Below are 17,610 nucleotides of genomic sequence, written 5' to 3' on the forward strand. Positions count from 1 at the left end.
TATTATTTTCATTTGAAATTGGTGAGAGTCATATTTTTCATTTCATTGTTAAAATATTTAAACAATGGCATTACTTTATTCCTTTCTTGTGATTCATTTTCATTAATTTCTCTATATCAATATTTTTTTGGTGATGCTCTTTTATATATCATAATTAATAGAAGTTTTCTTTTCTTCTAAATCGCTAAAAATCACAAAGACCGTTTATAAAAAGGTTTTACAATTGGGTTTTGGCCCTCTTTTGTATCAAAAAAAGAAGGTTTTATAATAACTTAATAATGTTGTTTAAAAAATAATAACTTAATACTCTCTCCGTCCTAAATTGTATGTCACTTTGAAAAAAAAATTGTCCCAAATTGTATGTAGCTTTACAATATCAATGAATCATTAATGTTATTTTTTCTATTATATCTTTAACTATTTATTACTCTCTCTCATTCCAAGTCATTCATTTATTTTTTCAATGTCATTTATTAAGGACAATTTTGTAAAATAACTCATAATATCTCTTTCCCACACAAAATTAATTACATTTCTTAATAGGTGTGAAATGCCCAAATCGTCATACAATTTGGGACGGAGGGAGTATGATTTTTCATTTTCTTAGCCTATACATAAGTTTAGTGATCATGCATTACATTGTTCTTGTAAAATAATTTTACAATGACATTCAATGCAAGACATCTATTTTTCATATTATTCCATTCCATTAATTTTAAAATTCAGTTATAAAACCTTTTGTTGCAAGTTAAGTTAGACCATGAGAAAACCGTGACGGACCAAAATTGGTTTACATCGATAGAACATATCTATTAATTTCATACAAATATTATTTTTAATTTTAGTGGTAAAATAAAATCAAAGACTTAGTTTGCAGTGGATGTGCAAAGTGTGCCCCTAATGTTATTGCAGTGATTGTAAAATATGGTAATCGAATGAACAAGTATTGCTGCAAAAGGGATAGCACTTTTTTTTTTTTGTTTTTTTTAATCGGCAAATATTATTAAACGTCATCCCCGCAAGACGCAAACCTAAACCACGCAAAAAGGACAACCAAGAGCTATTGACGACGAACATGAACCCGTGTAACAGAGGTTGCTTCTAAAGGAAATCACCCTAACAAGCACCCACCTCCTCACTTAAAACACCAACCACCACCACACATCATCACCCCCACCACACATCACCACCCCACCACAATTGAATAACCTCCACCACCACTGCATCACCACCGCGCATCACCACCACCGTCACTGCATCACTACGCCACAAAAATATCCTCACCAAGAAACAAGCAACAACACAAACATAAATTTAGAGGAAGACGAAATCCAACAACAAAACACGGGCAGCGACGCCGGTTTGAAGCGGAACCACAACCCAGGTCATAAAAAGGCGGTCGCCTGTGACAAGGAGAATGTTTTCGTCGCCGTAGTAAAAGAGAATCAATGGTGGAGCAAAAATGGCGGATTTGAACAACACTACCCGCAACCTACTCACATCACCACCACCACACAACCTAAACTACCACCCAAAAGCTCACCCCAAAGCACCGCAATCCAATCCATGAACCACTCTTAAAATCCATTAAAAGCTGAACCACCACAATTATCCGACAAACCAAATCTGACTAACTAGTTCCAAGGAACTCTAGACACCAGATCTGTTTTTTCGTTGACCTCCAGAAGCTTCTTGAAACACATAAGGCATTTCCATGGCAGCCGGTTAGCATGCATAATGCCACTTAAGCAACAATTTTGAAGAGTGATGACTATAATGACTCACAATAAAAATACTACAAGCAAAGAGTCCTCACGGCTTCAAAAATATCATCACAGAAGTGGATAACCATGCCATATCTTAACCCATAAAATTCAAAATGAAAATTAATGGAGTTTTGTGTAACAAGCCACGTAAAGAAAGAGATAGAAGATAATCTCAAAGAGAAACCATGCCATATCTTTCTCAGCAGCTACCAAAGATTCGGATCTAGATCCGAACCCAACTACCAAGTCCGGATCTAAATCTACTACCACAAACCACCATGAGCCACCACCAGTTTGTTCTACCCTTAACAATCTCAAAATCTTCTCCATATCTTTTTAGCCAGTTTCCCATCTCCATTCCAAACATCAAATGAATTGTGTGAAATTGAGGCAAATGAAACAGCAACAGCCACATAATTTCCAATCCATATGATATGAGCAAGACATCATATTACCTGCCCAACGACCTTTGATAGCGAAACAAAATCTTCATTCAGAATAAGATAAAGTGAAAGCAATAACTAGTGAGTGAATCAGGTGTGTGATTGAGTGGTAGGGGATGTTTGTCAAATGTTATGATTGCATCAACCTAGTCCGCTAGGTTAACATTATTTCAAAATGATCACGCTATAATTGTAAATTATTATCCAGGTTTCATCCCTCCATCAATATTTACAAGGACTAGACATTAATAAGTTAAAATCATCAGAGATGATGTATTTGAAATTAAGTGATCATGTCTGATATGCATTTGATAACAAATTCAAACGAAGCGACAAACTTCATTTGCATTTAACAATTCTAGAGATCATTTTGTAATATTGATAGTATGACCGACTAAGTTGATACAGTCCTACGAATCCAATAACAAAAGTGGATATTTACTTAAATTAAACATAGTATACAGTGCAATAAATTCTCCAAGCATAAAATGAAGTATGTAAAAATTTTCATGGCTACTTGTCATGAAGTCAGCAATGGGATTTCTCGTGGAATAGTTATGTGATAGGGCTCTTCCCCACGAATCTCGAGGCTCGGCTCCGTAAGTGAAAAGAGACCCATAATAAAATAAAAACGTATTTTTTTTTTAAAGAATAATGTTCTATTTAAATTTTTTAAAAGATAAATACAAGGTGACATTTAAAAAAACAAAAGAAACTTCGTTTTTCCTTCAAAAAAAAAAAAAAGAAGAAACTTGGTTTACAAATTTGACAATAAGTGATTACTATCTGTCCAAGTTGCCAAGATCATCAAAATCATAAAGAAACCCAAATGCATCGGTGTCTTACATGTTCTATTTTTGATATATGCAATTGTTTGGATTTGTTTGAAACCATTGGATGTCTGGATGTTCTCATAATTTCAGTTTCATAGAGATGTAATATAAGCTTGTCAACTGCTGCAACCTCTAAAACATTAAAGGTTGAAGGATACAACAACAAGAAGGAGATGAAGTTAGAAAGCCACACAAGTTAATTGATGAACATATTAGTTTAAAATTTTAATCAATATCCGTGATTAATAAAATATACTTGCATCATAAAGCAAAACATTGATGACATATCAGTTTAAAATTTGAAGCAACTTCTAAAACAAATAAAACAATCATATCATGGTATAAGAGAATGGATATGGGCACAAGTCATTGAGGATAATAAGGTTTTTCTGCAGCTTATAAGAAAAAATGTGTACAAAGGTAGTGATGTTCCTGCAAAACGAACACGGTAAGCTCGATCTCCGATGAGTTTCTCGCAGGTGTCACGGAAGCTGGCCAGGCCGCTGTGGACACCCGCAGATATGAGAACCAGAAACATTACCACCTGCAGAGTCAGTGCAAGACAGAATTTGTGACTTCAGTAGCATTTTCTTCAGAAGAAGCTCTCGTGACTAGTTTTGATGAAAACAAGAGTGGCTTTGAAGAAAAATAAAGAAAACTCTGTTTTGATTTGAAGGATAAAGAAGAAGTAGATGGAAATGAATGAAGGGGTCTAGGATGAAGGTGAAGGTGTGATTTGTTATTGTGGGAATTGAAGGGGGTGGAGAAGAGTCAGAAGACAAACAGGTGTTGAAGGTCAACTTGTTTTTTTGGGACTTCAGACGCAAAGAGGAAGTCCCACATCGCCTGCATTTCTCCTCTGTTAGCGTGGCAAACTTTTAAATAAACAACAAGTCCCCTTTATACAGACCAGTCGTTTTGGGGTAAATTTACCTCTCCCGAGTATTAAATTAAAATTTGTCGTCCAGCTTGGTATTTTGCATGTTATCTACAACAATATGCAATTGTAGAGCAAAAAAGTTGTGGGTTACATGTTGAAGCAGAATACCGAGTATAGGCAAAATCAGTCCAAAATTATAACACTCTTGACACATATTTGACACTAAATAATAATATAACCAAGAGACAAGTTAGGGTAGGATGATTTTATGACTAATATAGACTTTTGAATAGAGACTTTTAAAACAGTGTTTTATTTTAAAATAGAAATTTTGTATTGAAATTTATACTTTTAATAATAAATATAAAACTTTTGAATAAATAATTGTTGTTTTTGAAGAAAAAGTTACTATTATTAGTTGTTTTAACACGTGCAATGTTGCACATGTTTGACAAACCTTTATTTTATTTATAAAATCTTCATTTAAAATTTCTTATCAAGGGTCACCCTTATAAATTGTCCAATTCAAAATAAGTGATTTGGCTACTCCCTTCGTCCTTATATGCAAGCTCCTTTTTTTTTTTCCCACATTTTTTAAGAAAAATTGTCGGTGTAACTAATGTGTATATTTTGTGTATTAATATTATCAAATTGTCATTTGTTTATCTGTGCATAAAATTTGACTTTTCATATTTCTAATTGGCAGTATTAATTAAGGGTATGTTTAGAAAAAAAATAATAAATGCATCTAATAATTTTAAAAAAAGCTTATATTTAAGAATAAATTTTTAGTCAAATGAGTGCTCACATATAGGAACGGATGACGTATAATAGAAAAGCAGGACACAATTAATATATATTATTAGTTCAAAATGCAACACAATGTCTGGAATGCTAAAAAAATGAGTTAGATGTGACAACTTAATGTAAAACAAATGTTTAGTGAGTGAATTCAATAACAAATAATTTTCTTAAATCTATATTAGAATCAAATTAGTACCTCATTTGTCTTACTCCCTTTATTTATTTATTTATTTACTTTTTTATAAATATCGTTTTAGAATAATACACTCGAATTAAGGAAGTAGGTTTTTAAAGTTTTCCTCTTTCCATTATATCACATTTTAATCCACAGATAAATTCATATTTTGTTGCATACAAAATTATTCTTCTATTTTGTATTTAAATTTTTTAACAAAGTAATTGATTTTATTTATAGAATTTTAACTCTTTATGAAATCATTATTATAATTATAGGTAACAAAATTTGGTTTCATGAAAATTTAAATTTGCACATAATAAAAAAAAATTGTTTAAAAAAAAACTTGAATTTTCCAAATACATAACATTAATTAGGTTTATTGAAAAGGAGTAAATACGAGGAATTGTGAAATGGTATAATTGACAAATTTTATTTTCAAAATTTAAACTATCAAAACTGCAATTAATTAAAAATACAAAATCAAACATCAAACAACACTTAAAAAACGGAGGGAGTCTATCATAATTATTTTTATTTTGAAAATAAAAAATATCTTAAATTTAACTATTTAATTAGTGAGAAATATTTATTTTGCGTATAAATTTATACGAAACATTCATCAAAACCTTCCCTGAATTTTGCGACATTCATCAAAACCTCCTCTCAATTATGCGAAACTTCAAAAATCCTATAAAAATTGTGAAATGTTTGTTAAATACCCCTCTCTTTTAGTTCCCTCCGTCTTACATGTGGTTGTTAACTCCCCATGTGGCATTGCCACGTTTCCCACACAGTGTTGCCTCGTGGTTAGAAAAGTTGTGCCACATCATTGGGAGACAATTGACTATATTTTTATTTTTTTTACGATAACATTTACGTACACCCTCCGACCATTAACCTTATGAGCAAATACCGCTCAAATTTAAAAATTATGCAGCAATTACCCCTCAAATTCAAAACTTATATGCTAATTGCACCATGAATCATAAAATATAGATGACTAAATAAAACTTATTCAATATGACAATAACAACTCATAGCCAAACACATGATATTTATAGGAATAATGCTTAAACATTTATATGTATAATTGGACAAGTTTTCATTAAAAAGTGCCTCGTGACAATCATTAACATTTTCCTTTAATAAATTAAATAGATGTTAGGGATGCATTTGATAACAAATCTAAAGGGACGAGCATGATTAACATGTTACAATTCTAAGGACCATTTTGTAATATTGATAGTATCAAAGACTAAATTGATACAGTCCTACAATCCAGGAACAAAATTGGATAATTTACTTAGATGAAACACAATATACAGTGCAAATAAAGAAATTCTCCAAGGATAAAATGAAGTATGTAAATTTTTTCATGTCTGCCTGTCTTGATGTCAGAAATGGGATTTCTCATGCATAGTTATGTAGTATAATGCTTGAAGATTGACTTTCTTAATCAACACTGATATGCAACCTTTAGGAAAAAAACAAAAGACACTTGATGTACAAATTTGATAATATCTGATTACTATTTGTCCAAGTTACCAAGATCATCAAAATCACAAAAACCTCAAATACATCAATGTGTCACAGTTTCAATTTTGATATATGACAATTGTTTGGACTCATTTAGAACAAACAACACCACCCCTAATACTGCAATGAAGGATAAATAAGAAGATGGTAAGGAATTAAGGGGTCGATGATGATGTTGTTGTGATTTGTTATTGTGGAGAAGACAGGAGGTGATGAAGGCTTGAAACCGTGTTGTTTGTTTGGACTTCACACATTCAAAGTAAGTCCCACATCGTTTGCATTTCTCTCTCTGCTACAGTGGTAAGATTATATAAAGGGCAATTTTTATGGTACTCCAACCAAAATTGAGTGTTTTGTTACTCTCAAATGTTTAACTAATAGAAGAGTGTCATTTCAATTAAACGATCGATGTCAGCATTATTAAAAATTGACTTAAGGAAAATAGTTTTGGTACACCTCTCTATTCAATTTAACCCCCCAAAATTTATACAAATTATTATTTAATTAAATTAATTAATTATTTTTTTAATCAAAACAAAATCAAATCATTAACCGCCATCACAATTTTCTCTCCAACATTCATCATTTTCTTTTTATTTTTGGGAACACAAAACTTCTTGTATCAATTTTGTCTCAAACATCTTTGAACAAAATTTCCTTTAATAACATTCTTTCTCTCTAAGGTATTATATATGTTCCTTTTTTCTTTCTCACCATTAATTTTGTTTACTGAATTTTAATTGGAAAATTGATGGCATGGCTTTGTGTGTACGTGACCTTTTTTCTAGTATTTTAATGGTACAATTTTATGTTTTTTCTATTTGTTTTTCCATCAATATTTTTGGTCCCTAAAATGCTTAAGGAAAATATCACAGGGACTAAAAAGTGTGATTTTATTTTGTAGGGATTAAAAACAAAACTGTGAATATTTATAGGGACTAAAAACTTAATTAACCCTAAAATTTTCAATCATTACTTTTGGTCCATCGTTTAAAGTAAACTCATGTAGAATTCATGTTTTTAAATAATATTTTGCAGAAAAATGTATAATATTATAACGATCTCTCCCAAAAAAAATTAGAATTTTTTAACAATATTCCATACGTTTCTGGACAATTTCGTTAAAAAATACAAAAATTTACTTAAAAATAGGGAGCAAAATTAGTGATTGAAAATTTTATAGGGACTAAAAGTTGAAGGAAAGTTTTAAAGGGACTAAAATGAAAAGTTGGTATATTTATAGGAACCAAAAACATATTTAACCATAATATTTAAAATTAGGAATTTATTGATTTCTAAATATGACATTCTTTTACGGATATTCCTAATTTAATAATATTTAACACTAGTAAAATGCATTTTATATGCAGGGGTCGGGGTTCGAACCTCGGACACCCCACTTCTCCACATTTAAAATGTGTGAGCTCCAGCCACTAGACTATTTGACAAAAAAAATAAAAATTGAGACTACTATTGTAACTTCTCTTAAAAATGTTTGTTAATTTTCACATTTTTTGCTAATTTACTTTTACTCTATTATAAATATTGAAAGCAAAATAATATAATTTGTTCATTAACTAAATTTTGTCCTCATTTTTTTCTTTTCGATTTCTTCCTTTTATGTTATAATCACATTTCTGTCTTTTATCTTTTTTTTTTTCTCCAATTAAGTTCCTTAAGTTATAAAACATCAACATGAATATTTTTTTTAATCAAAACAAAATAAAAAAATTCATAAAAAAAACTTATAAAAAATTCATCAAACTCATAAACAAACCTAAATCTTCATCATACAAACATAGAAACTCGAATTTCATTGAAAAAAATCCCATAAAAATGAGAACAACATAAAAGATTAAATCAGGAAAAGAAAAAGATAAATGACAAAAGTGTTACCTGATTATAACATAAAAGATGAAATTGAAAAAAAAAATAAGATAAAGACGAAAGTGTTGTCTGAAATTAAATTAAGACAAAAGTTATGTAAATTTGTCAAAACATTAAACAACCCAAAAAAAAAAAAAAACACAACATAAGTTGGCTTATAAAAAAAAACATGCATACAATTATAGATATGACATATGAGAAATGATATTTTAACAATTATTTTGTGACAACTTTATTTCTCATACTAACATTATTTTTTTACTTTCTCTCTCTATTGCTTTGGTTTCCGTGTCAGTATCTACTTTCCTTTGTAAATTAGTAGTTGTCATTCAATTGATTGTTCAAATAACACACCTCATGACATATACTACTTTGATTTAAGATATGATTTCAAATTTGTGAACCCGCAAACCCAACCGTTCAAAACAATTGTAAACTTTTTATTTTTATAATATAGTCTAATACTTTTATACCTTGACTTTGAAGTGTTCCAAATAAATTCAAGTGTTAACATTTTAAACACTACAATTTGATTTAAAATATTAGAATTTTAATGAAATAGAATGTCATTTTATTATATTGTTTCATTTGTAAAATTTTTTAAAAAATGTTTAGTCACCCATTGATCCAACCCGAACTAACCCACTGATTATCGGCTTGGTTCGGTTTGACATAAAAACTGCCGGAACTCAAACCAATTAGATTTAACGGAGGATGAGATAACAGGTTTGGCCAAAACTTACCCAACCAACCCAACCCGTGTACACCTTAATGAAAATGTAAGTGGCGAGATATTGGAGGTGAACATGATCAACTTTTCAGTTAATTTGTTTTAAAAAGAACTTTTCAATCAATTTTTGAATCCTTTATGATGTTTTCACTTTCCTAGTCGATGTGCATGCACTATCCATCCGTATACAAAGCGTGGCATCAGTATATCTGTACCTATAAACATAAGATTTTGAACTACCAATGAAGCTTCAAACTAGCTGCCCGCATAAGTGGATGTGCAAAGTAAGCTCCTAATGTTAAAGCAGTGATTGTAAAGTATGGTAATCGAATGAACTCTTTGTAGAAATCTTTTGGTAACTTTTGTCTTCCATCAAGTATTGCTGCAAAAGGGACAACACTTGTTCTGCCCTTAACTATCTCAAAATCTTCCCCATATCTTTCAGCTAGTTTCCTATCTCCATTCCAAACACCAAATAAATGGTGTGCAATTAAAGCAAATGAAGCTGCAACCGCCACAGAATTTCCTATCCAAACTGTATGAGCAAGACACCACATGACCTGTCCAACCATCTTGAAAGCAAAACAAAATCTTCATTTAGAATAAGGTTAAGTGAAAGAAAAAACCTGTTAGTGAAACCTGCTTTTATGACTGCATCAACCGAGTTTCCTACATTATCAATATTACAAAATGATCCTTATAATTGTAAAATATTAACCAATTTCGTCCCTGCGTTAATATTTGTAGGTACTATTATAACATTAAGTTAATAATGTCAGGGGTGCGTTTGAAATTAACTGAACAATGTTAGGGATGCATTTGATAACTGATCCTGACGGAGGGACGTACCTGAATAACATTATACAATTCTAGGGATCAGTTTGAAATATTGATAATATGGAAGACTAAGTTGTTGATACAGTCTTTCGAATCCAGAAACCAAATTGGGTATTTACTTGATTAAACATAGTACACACTATAAAGTGCATATAAAGAACTTCTCCAAGCATAAAATGAAGTATGTGAAATTTTTAATGGTTCTTGTCTTGATGTCAGAAATGGGATTTCTCATGGTAAACTGCTTGAAGATTGACTTTCTTAACCAACATTAATATGCAACCTTTGAAAAAAAAAAAAAAAAAGAGAACCTTGATTCACAAAGTTGACAATATGTGATTACTACTTGTCCAAGTTACCATGATCATCAAAATCATAAAAGCCCCAAATTCATCAGTGTCTTACTTTATTTTTTGATCTATGCAATTATTTGGATTTGAGTATACCTGTGGATGCCTGGTTATTCTCATAATTCCAGTTTCATAGAGATGTAACTTAGGCTTGTCAACTGCTGCAACCTCTAAAAGATTAAAGGTTGCAGGATACAGGAAAAGGAAGGAGATGAAGTTAGAAATCCACACAAGTTGATGAACCCCAGGAACATCTTGGAGCTGCCAGAGCTGAAGTCCATCATATCTGTGATTAATAAAATACACCTGCATCATAAACCGAAACATGGATGAGAAAATATTATTTTAAAATTTGAATCAACTTCAATTGTCCTAATAAAATTATTTGGGTCAAAACAAATAAAGCAATCATATCACTATATATATTGAAGTTTTCTTTTGCAGCTTATATGGAAAAAAAACGTTCACAAACTCACAATCATTGTGAGAGCCAAAGGTAGCGATGTGCCTGCAAAAAGAACACGGTAAGCTCGTTCACCGATGAGTTTCTCTCCGGTGTCACGGAAGCTGGCCAGGCCACTGTGGACACCCGCAAATATGAGAACCAGGACCAACATTACCACCTGCAGAATGCAACACTTTCAGAGGGTTACTAATGAGTTATGAATCTAAGTCCATTGCTGTTGCAGCTTTAAATTGGATGGAAAAGACAACTAAGAAAGAAATATTACTAAAAGAATAGACAATAAGTCAATATCTGCACGAGAAATTGTGTTCTATGAAGCACCGACGCAGTCACAAACATCACACACACCTTCAATCTGAAATGTTGGTACTGCATGATTTCCGTTAGATGTTTTTTATGCCTATAACATAAATAATTTCAAGATTATCTCAATCCTGAGTGATACTATTTCAAGATTATCTCAATCCTAAAGAAATTGCCTCAGCATTCATGTCTTAGTTTAGCAGACTCGATTGTAATAGTGCTATTGAAAGTGTGTAACAATGTTGTAACCCTTGTCTGCGGTTAATCTAGTCAATCTTGTAGTATATAATATCAGTATGAATTAGTATTTACAATTCTAAAATGTTATAAATTTTCCGGCCTGTAACAGCCATGTGAATTCCCTCTAATTAACACCACTACATGCTCTTTCTTTCATGGCACTATTTTTTCAAGCCATCACAATAAACAAGTACAATTTTGGTTTCTTGAACTGAAATTACCATACAACATATATCATTATCCTGGAATATTGAAATTTGAAAGCAAAGTCTTCAGTAATTTAAGAAAACAAATGTTCCCTAGGTAGGTGTGGCTTTTGCCAAATTCTCTAAAAAAAAAATATTTCTGGTTTTTTTATTTCTTTTTTCACAAATCCGTTAATACAAACAAACAATCATAAATAAAATTGTTAACCGCAAAACTCAATCGAAATTCAACTTATAAAACTAAAACAGTATCAAAATTCAACCCATTTTTGTCTATAAAAAAAAAAAGAAAAAAGAATCACCTCATGACTATCTGAAATTCCAGAAATGGAATCAACAAAAGCCTTACCAAACCCAGTTGAATCATCAATCCAAATCACATTAAGAACAGACAAAACCACTCCCAATACTGCAGTGAAGTAAAACCAGGAAGATAGTTTCTGATTTTGAATGTCAAAGGTTGCAGAGTCCTCACCCACCAAATCAGAATCTGTGACTTGAGTAGTAGCACGTTCTTCAGAAGAAGAAACTCGTGTGACTAGTTTATGAGAAAGCAAGAGTGGGTTTGAAGAAAAATATTGAAAACTCTGTTTCGATTTGAAGCATAAGGAAGAAGATGGTAAGGAATTAAGATGTGGATGATGATGAAGAAGGTGTGATTTGGAAGAGATGGAGGTGGAGAAGACAAGAGGTGTTGAAGCCATATTGTTTGGTTGAGACTTCACACGTTGAGAGTGAGACCAACAAATAAACCGAATTCCATGTGTTATAGACAGATACGTGAGTTTGGAAGAGAGTATCTAGAGAATGTTATGCTTGGGGGTTGTTGTTTTGGACTGGAACCGAACCGAACGGTGATGTGATGTGATGATGGAAACGCGGAAATCAAAACGTTGTCTGTTGTGCCAATAACTGTTTTGTTTATGTTTGTTTACGTTGAAACATGGTACGTACGTGGAATCAAGTAACAAGGACACCAATTCAATGTTCTTTTAAAAATATACTATCTTTTATGAATTACTAGTATTAGGCGAAGTAAAACTTAACTGTACTAATAAAGTACACATTAAAAGATAGCGACGGTATCAATGAAGTTTGGCACAATATGCGACCTTACCCCCCTCTCTCTCTCTCTAGGTTAATCGGATAAAGTGTTTTAATGTCTCATCTTAGGGTTAATAATCAACCAACCCAATCCATTTGGTTTGGTGATATTAGTTTGAGACTTGAGAGTCTCTTCTTCTTTGATGTTTTAAGTTTAATTCCGATATCATTACATTTAGGTAGGTTAGTTTAGTTTCTTTTAAAAAATAATGAACCAATGTCGAACTCAAGTCGAGTTTTCAGTTGAACTAATTTTTGTTGAGTAGAGGTTAATTGTGTCAAATTTGACTCAACTACACTCATTTGCAGCTCAATATTGTTCTACCGCGGTATCCATCTCTCTGCAGGTACTCGAAAATCTGACTCAAGTATCCAAAAGCCTTTAAGAAAATATTTTACTACTATTATCATTTATCACATGTTTCGAATTAATTTCTAGAATTGGTTACTTAAATTTTTAAAAACACCAAATGAGTACTAACCAAGATATTGCAGCTTTTAAACTTTGAAATTTAAAACTAACATAATCCAATTATTAAAGAAAGCCAACCCCTAAAAAATTAATGATAACTGGTAAAAGAATCCTCATATTTGTTAGTTATAATTCAAAATGAACTTAAAGAGTAACAAGTTACTAAACTGACTGTCGACTGTCAATTTATCAGATACTAACATGACATTATCCTATATTTAGGAACTAAAATAACATTTCACTATTCATAAGTCCTACCTCAACTTGCAAATGTCAAAATTGTTAGGTAGGATATCCGTGATTTTTCATTATTAAGGTTCAAATTAGAGATTTAAAAGTTAGTTGCATGTTAATTAGATTAGCTAGATTAGAAGTTAGTTGGTCTAATTGATTATATAAGCTAATGTACCGATGTAACAACTCTTTCATCTAATGAAGATCGACTTCTGCTGTCAATGCGAGGATTTCGTTGGTGATGATATGTAAGTACCTTTGTAAGCGTAGACTGTCCCGACCTTAGTGAGCCAGCCCAACTCACCTAAACTTTCATAATTAATATTATTTTCATTTCACTTTTCTATATTTTTCTATCAACTATGAATTCTATCAAGAATTGTAATAGTTGTGGACGGCCTAAAACATTTGAAATTGTCATATTACAGAATGTATATGATGATGTATAAGAATGTTGGAGGCCTCAGTTTATTTGTTATATAACACCTTCTCCACCACTAGTGGTTCCCACCAACTTTATTCCAACCGTTTTTTTGTTACCATTTCATATCTAGGCCCACATTCACATTCGTGCTACTGTTCTCTAATCTTTAATTGCTCTATTCCATACAATATTGCATTACCAAGGGATATAGGAAGCAAAAACTGTCCTCTAAATTTGACATGTCTGCTGCTGTAGGAGCTGTGTCTACAACCAAAGATGTTTCCTTCAATGCTCATTTGGAGGAAGAGCACAAAAACAAAGGAACCAACAAGGTTGGTGTCAACTATGATGAAGCTGAGGAAATTGTGCCAGATGAAGATGAAGAGGAAGAACCCAAGTTGGAATTGGATCTTGGCCCTCAGTTTTCTCTTAAGGAACAACTTGAGAAAGATAAAGTAAGGTTTTCTTTTGAAATGGTTTCTGAATTTATTTTATTTGTCTCTAGTAGTTTTTTTTTTTTTTTTTATGCATTGGAAATTTTGTTTTGTATTTTAAAGGATGATGAAAGCTTGAGGAAATGGAAAGAACAGCTTCTAGGAAATGTTGATGTGTCTGCTGTTGGAGGTACTTAGCTTCCCCTCAATTTTGTTTTTCTTGTGGAACAATTCTATATATGATAATATTTCTAATTTTATTTTTTAACAACATATTTCACCAATTATAATATTACATTAATCTCATTGTGACATTGAAAATGCTTGTTCAAGACCCTCTTCTTCCAATTTAATTCACTTTTTTTTTACATGAAACAATATTGTTGTGCTCTCATATTTTGCATTAACAAGATAACCCTTTTTACCAAGCATTTACTGAAATCAAATTACCACTGTAGCAGTCCAGCATGTCCGGCCACATTTTGGCCATTAAATCTTGATTGTACCTTGATCTAACGACCGAGATTTGACTGCCCTGACAAAATATCGGTCGTTAGTTTGGAAAAATCATGGTGGCTCTGTTGAAACATTAAAGTATAGTTTTTACGAATATCATAGAGGCTCATGTGATTCTGCCAATCTCACGGTCAATCCAAACATGCACCAAGTTTCATTCAGTTAGTTTTTTAGTCCTCGAAAGTGTAAAAGTCATTTTGTTGTAATGTAGAGAAAATAGAGCCAGAAGTGAAGATAGTGAGCCTCACCATTATATGCCAAGGAAGGCCTGACCTAATCTTGCCAATTCCATTCACTGCTGATTCCAAAAAGAGCATGTTCACCCTCAAGGAAGGAAGCCAATACAGGCTAAAATTCTCCTTCACTGTCTCCAACAACATAGTTTCTGGCCTCAGATACACCAATGTTGTTTGGAAAACTGGAGTTAGAGGTGAGACATAAACCTCAATTTATGTTTCAGTTAGATTTATTAAACAACAATATTTTTGAATTGCCTTAGTTATGTGGCTTTTATGAATTTATTGAAATAGTGGAGAACACCAAGAAAATGTTGGGAACTTATAGCCCACAGCAGGAACCATATACATATGAATTGGAAGAAGAAATTACCCCTTCAGGCTTGTTTGCTAGAGGAACCTATTCAGCAAGAACCAAGGTAACAAAATTACAAAATTGTATATAACAACATAGTTCACTATTTTCTCTTGAAGTTACTTGTGTAGCATTGACATTTCAGATTTAAAATGTTAGACACCAACAAAACATCGACAACTATAGTTACATTCAATCGTTTTTGTTTTCTAAAATTATTATATACATGTCAATGTTAGTGTCATATGTCCAGTGTCTGTGTCAATGCTTCGTTCCGTTAATTTTCATTTTCTTTTATTTATTTTTATTTTGGTTGTAGTGTGTTGTGGAACTAACTCATACTAATCGGTTCAGTTTGTAGATGATGATCGCAAATGCTACTTGGATGCTAGTTATAGGTTTGAGATTCAGAAGAATTGGCCTACACCTCACTGAGACAGATTGAAAGTCAAGTTTATGTTTGTTTATTAAACTAAGTTAGTGGAGTAGTGCACATGCATGCTAAATGATAGTGCAAATCTTTCTTCCCCTTCTATTATATGGTTCCTTTTTTGTATTGTAATGAACTAAATTTTACATAAAGGAAATGCTCGTGACAATCGCACTCATTCCACCTAGGATGCATCCAAAATTTAATTGTTATTATCTGTTAGGAGTGTGACTGAGGGGTGGGAATGGACCCCATGTGGATGTATACTGAAATAGTTATCAACAAATATCCTCAACTACTGCTTGTGCTTTCTGAAACAAATGGCCAAAAAGTCCATCAATTCTTTGGTGGTCCAAAAGTTTTTTATTATTATGATTACTACCACATGCTGTTTGCTAACGGTTAAAATCAGGAAGAAAAATTTAATAAGTCAAAAAGTATAAATTTTCACCAAAATGATTCTTCATTAAGATTAAGATTTCCGTAATGCAAAGTATCTCACGTGGGTGTTAGTGCGGTGGTCACTCTCTAATTCTCAACTTTATAGCATAAAGAGATTGACTAAGATTGTGGTTTTGTTTGAGCTTTGAATAAACATCTACATCTCCCAAATTGGATCCTCTCATGCATAAACCTCTCCAACAGAAAGAAAAAAAAAAAAAAAAAAAAGTGAGGGAGAAAGAATATGACAGAAATGAGAAGTTGATTGAGAGAGTAGTTATTACGAGAGAAATAAGATGTTGCAGAGTAGAACACTAGATATAAATATCTGTCACCCACAATTCAAACCTTGCCACCACAATGATCGTTAATTAACACAACCAATAAAAATAGAAGATAAATAATATTCACACCGTCAAACAAGGGAAAAGATTCCCTGCAGTTTTCTCATGTGAAAATCTACCGTCTTTAATGTTTTCTCTCATATATTTATCAATAAATCTTTTATTTTAAATGGCCAAAATTTCACTGGACCTCTTCTATCACCGGAGAGGATCCAGCCCCGTCAAACAACGAGTGACTCGGTTTATCTATATGCACGTGATATATTTTGATCATATTTTTCTACTAATATATAAAGATAATCGATTTTTTAAACTAATAATAATAATAATACATACTATATATAAAAGGAATATGGTTTTTCGAGGTCGTTTTCAATTTCAATTACACCTTTAAACAAATGTGCTCATAAAAATGTTATATTTTTGATGTCATTTATCTAATATCTATACTATATATAAAAAGAATATATCTTTTTGAGATCCTTTTTCACTTTCAATTATACCTTTAAACAAACTTGCAATAAGAATGTTACATTGTTGATGTCATTCAAAATGATAATAATTTATATTATATTTGTTATATTGTTACTGTCATTGAAAAATATAAAGTATAATTTTTCTTAAAAAAAATATAGTTGGTTATACATAATATCCATAGTTATAATTTTAATCAAAATTTCATAAAAATTATCATTTTTAATTTATTTATACTCATTAGTTATTAAAAGAGCCGACAAATAATGAATTTGAATTGAATGATTTTCATATCATTTTAAGCATTTATAGGACTGCACTCAATCAACCATAAATAATTCCAGTGAAAGAAACTACTCTCCCACAAACTATATACCAGAATACTCCCTCCGTTCCTATATATAATCCCCTTTTATTTTTTTCACATTTTTTAAGAAAAATTGTTAATGCAATTAATGTGTCTATTTTGTGTGTTAATATTATCAAATTATCTTTTGTTTGTATGTGTGTTAAATTTGACTTTTCATATTTTAAGATAAATTAGTCGTATTAATTAAGAATATGTTTAGGAAAAAAATAATAAATAAATATAGTAATTTAAAAAAGGATTTATATTAATGGATAATTTTTTAATCAAATGAGTGGTTATATATATAAGAACGGAGGGAGTAGTTAGGAACTTTTTTC

At 31.4% G+C, this 17,610-nt stretch overlaps 2 protein-coding genes and 1 long non-coding RNA gene across 3 annotated transcripts; 1 reads left to right on the forward strand and 2 right to left on the reverse strand.

Annotated features, from left to right (window-relative positions):
• Nucleotides 1-789: 789 nt before the first annotated feature.
• On the reverse strand, nucleotides 790-4,042 carry LOC112417183 (uncharacterized). Its single transcript, XR_003007721.2, has 2 exons — nucleotides 3,056-4,042; nucleotides 790-2,233 (listed from the first exon to the last, which is right to left on the reverse strand). It is a non-coding gene; the product is annotated as an uncharacterized lncRNA (long non-coding RNA).
• Nucleotides 4,043-9,121: 5,079 nt separating this feature from the next.
• LOC11437558 (15-cis-zeta-carotene isomerase, chloroplastic) lies at nucleotides 9,122-12,374 on the reverse strand. Its single transcript, XM_003630451.4, has 4 exons — nucleotides 11,762-12,374; nucleotides 10,721-10,867; nucleotides 10,341-10,550; nucleotides 9,122-9,629 (listed from the first exon to the last, which is right to left on the reverse strand). The coding sequence occupies exons 1-4, from the start codon at nucleotides 12,161-12,163 to the stop codon at nucleotides 9,294-9,296; spliced, it is 1,095 nt and encodes a 364-aa protein (XP_003630499.1). The 5' UTR covers nucleotides 12,164-12,374; the 3' UTR covers nucleotides 9,122-9,293.
• Nucleotides 12,375-13,731: 1,357 nt separating this feature from the next.
• LOC11439048 (rho GDP-dissociation inhibitor 1) lies at nucleotides 13,732-15,851 on the forward strand. Its single transcript, XM_003630452.4, has 5 exons — nucleotides 13,732-14,148; nucleotides 14,251-14,317; nucleotides 14,855-15,073; nucleotides 15,174-15,298; nucleotides 15,589-15,851. Exons 1-5 carry the CDS (start codon nucleotides 13,933-13,935, stop codon nucleotides 15,667-15,669), a joined length of 708 nt encoding a protein of 235 aa, XP_003630500.1. The 5' UTR covers nucleotides 13,732-13,932; the 3' UTR covers nucleotides 15,670-15,851.
• The last annotated feature ends 1,759 nt before the right edge of the window (nucleotides 15,852-17,610 follow it).

Source organism: Medicago truncatula, chromosome 8 (genome assembly GCF_003473485.1).
Source record: "Medicago truncatula cultivar Jemalong A17 chromosome 8, MtrunA17r5.0-ANR, whole genome shotgun sequence".
Lineage (NCBI taxonomy): Eukaryota > Viridiplantae > Streptophyta > Magnoliopsida > Fabales > Fabaceae > Medicago > Medicago truncatula.

Bases quoted from the DNA above. Each gene is read 5' to 3' on its own strand.
- LOC11437558 (XM_003630451.4), bottom strand. From the start codon at position 12,163: ATGGCTTCAACACCTCTTGTCTTCTCCACCTCCATCTCTTCCAAATCA. The intron at 10,551-10,720 runs GTGAGTTTGTGA...TTTATGATGCAG, and splicing joins CTTTGGCTCTCACAATGATT to GTGTATTTTATTAATCACAG. The intron at 9,630-10,340 runs GTATACTCAAAT...TTTGCTTTCAAG, and splicing joins GAATAACCAGGCATCCACAG to ATGGTTGGACAGGTCATGTG.
- LOC11439048 (XM_003630452.4), top strand. From the start codon at position 13,933: ATGTCTGCTGCTGTAGGAGCTGTGTCTACAACCAAAGATGTTTCCTTC. The intron at 14,318-14,854 runs GTACTTAGCTTC...GTTGTAATGTAG, and splicing joins TGATGTGTCTGCTGTTGGAG to AGAAAATAGAGCCAGAAGTG. The intron at 15,299-15,588 runs GTAACAAAATTA...TAATCGGTTCAG, and splicing joins CCTATTCAGCAAGAACCAAG to TTTGTAGATGATGATCGCAA.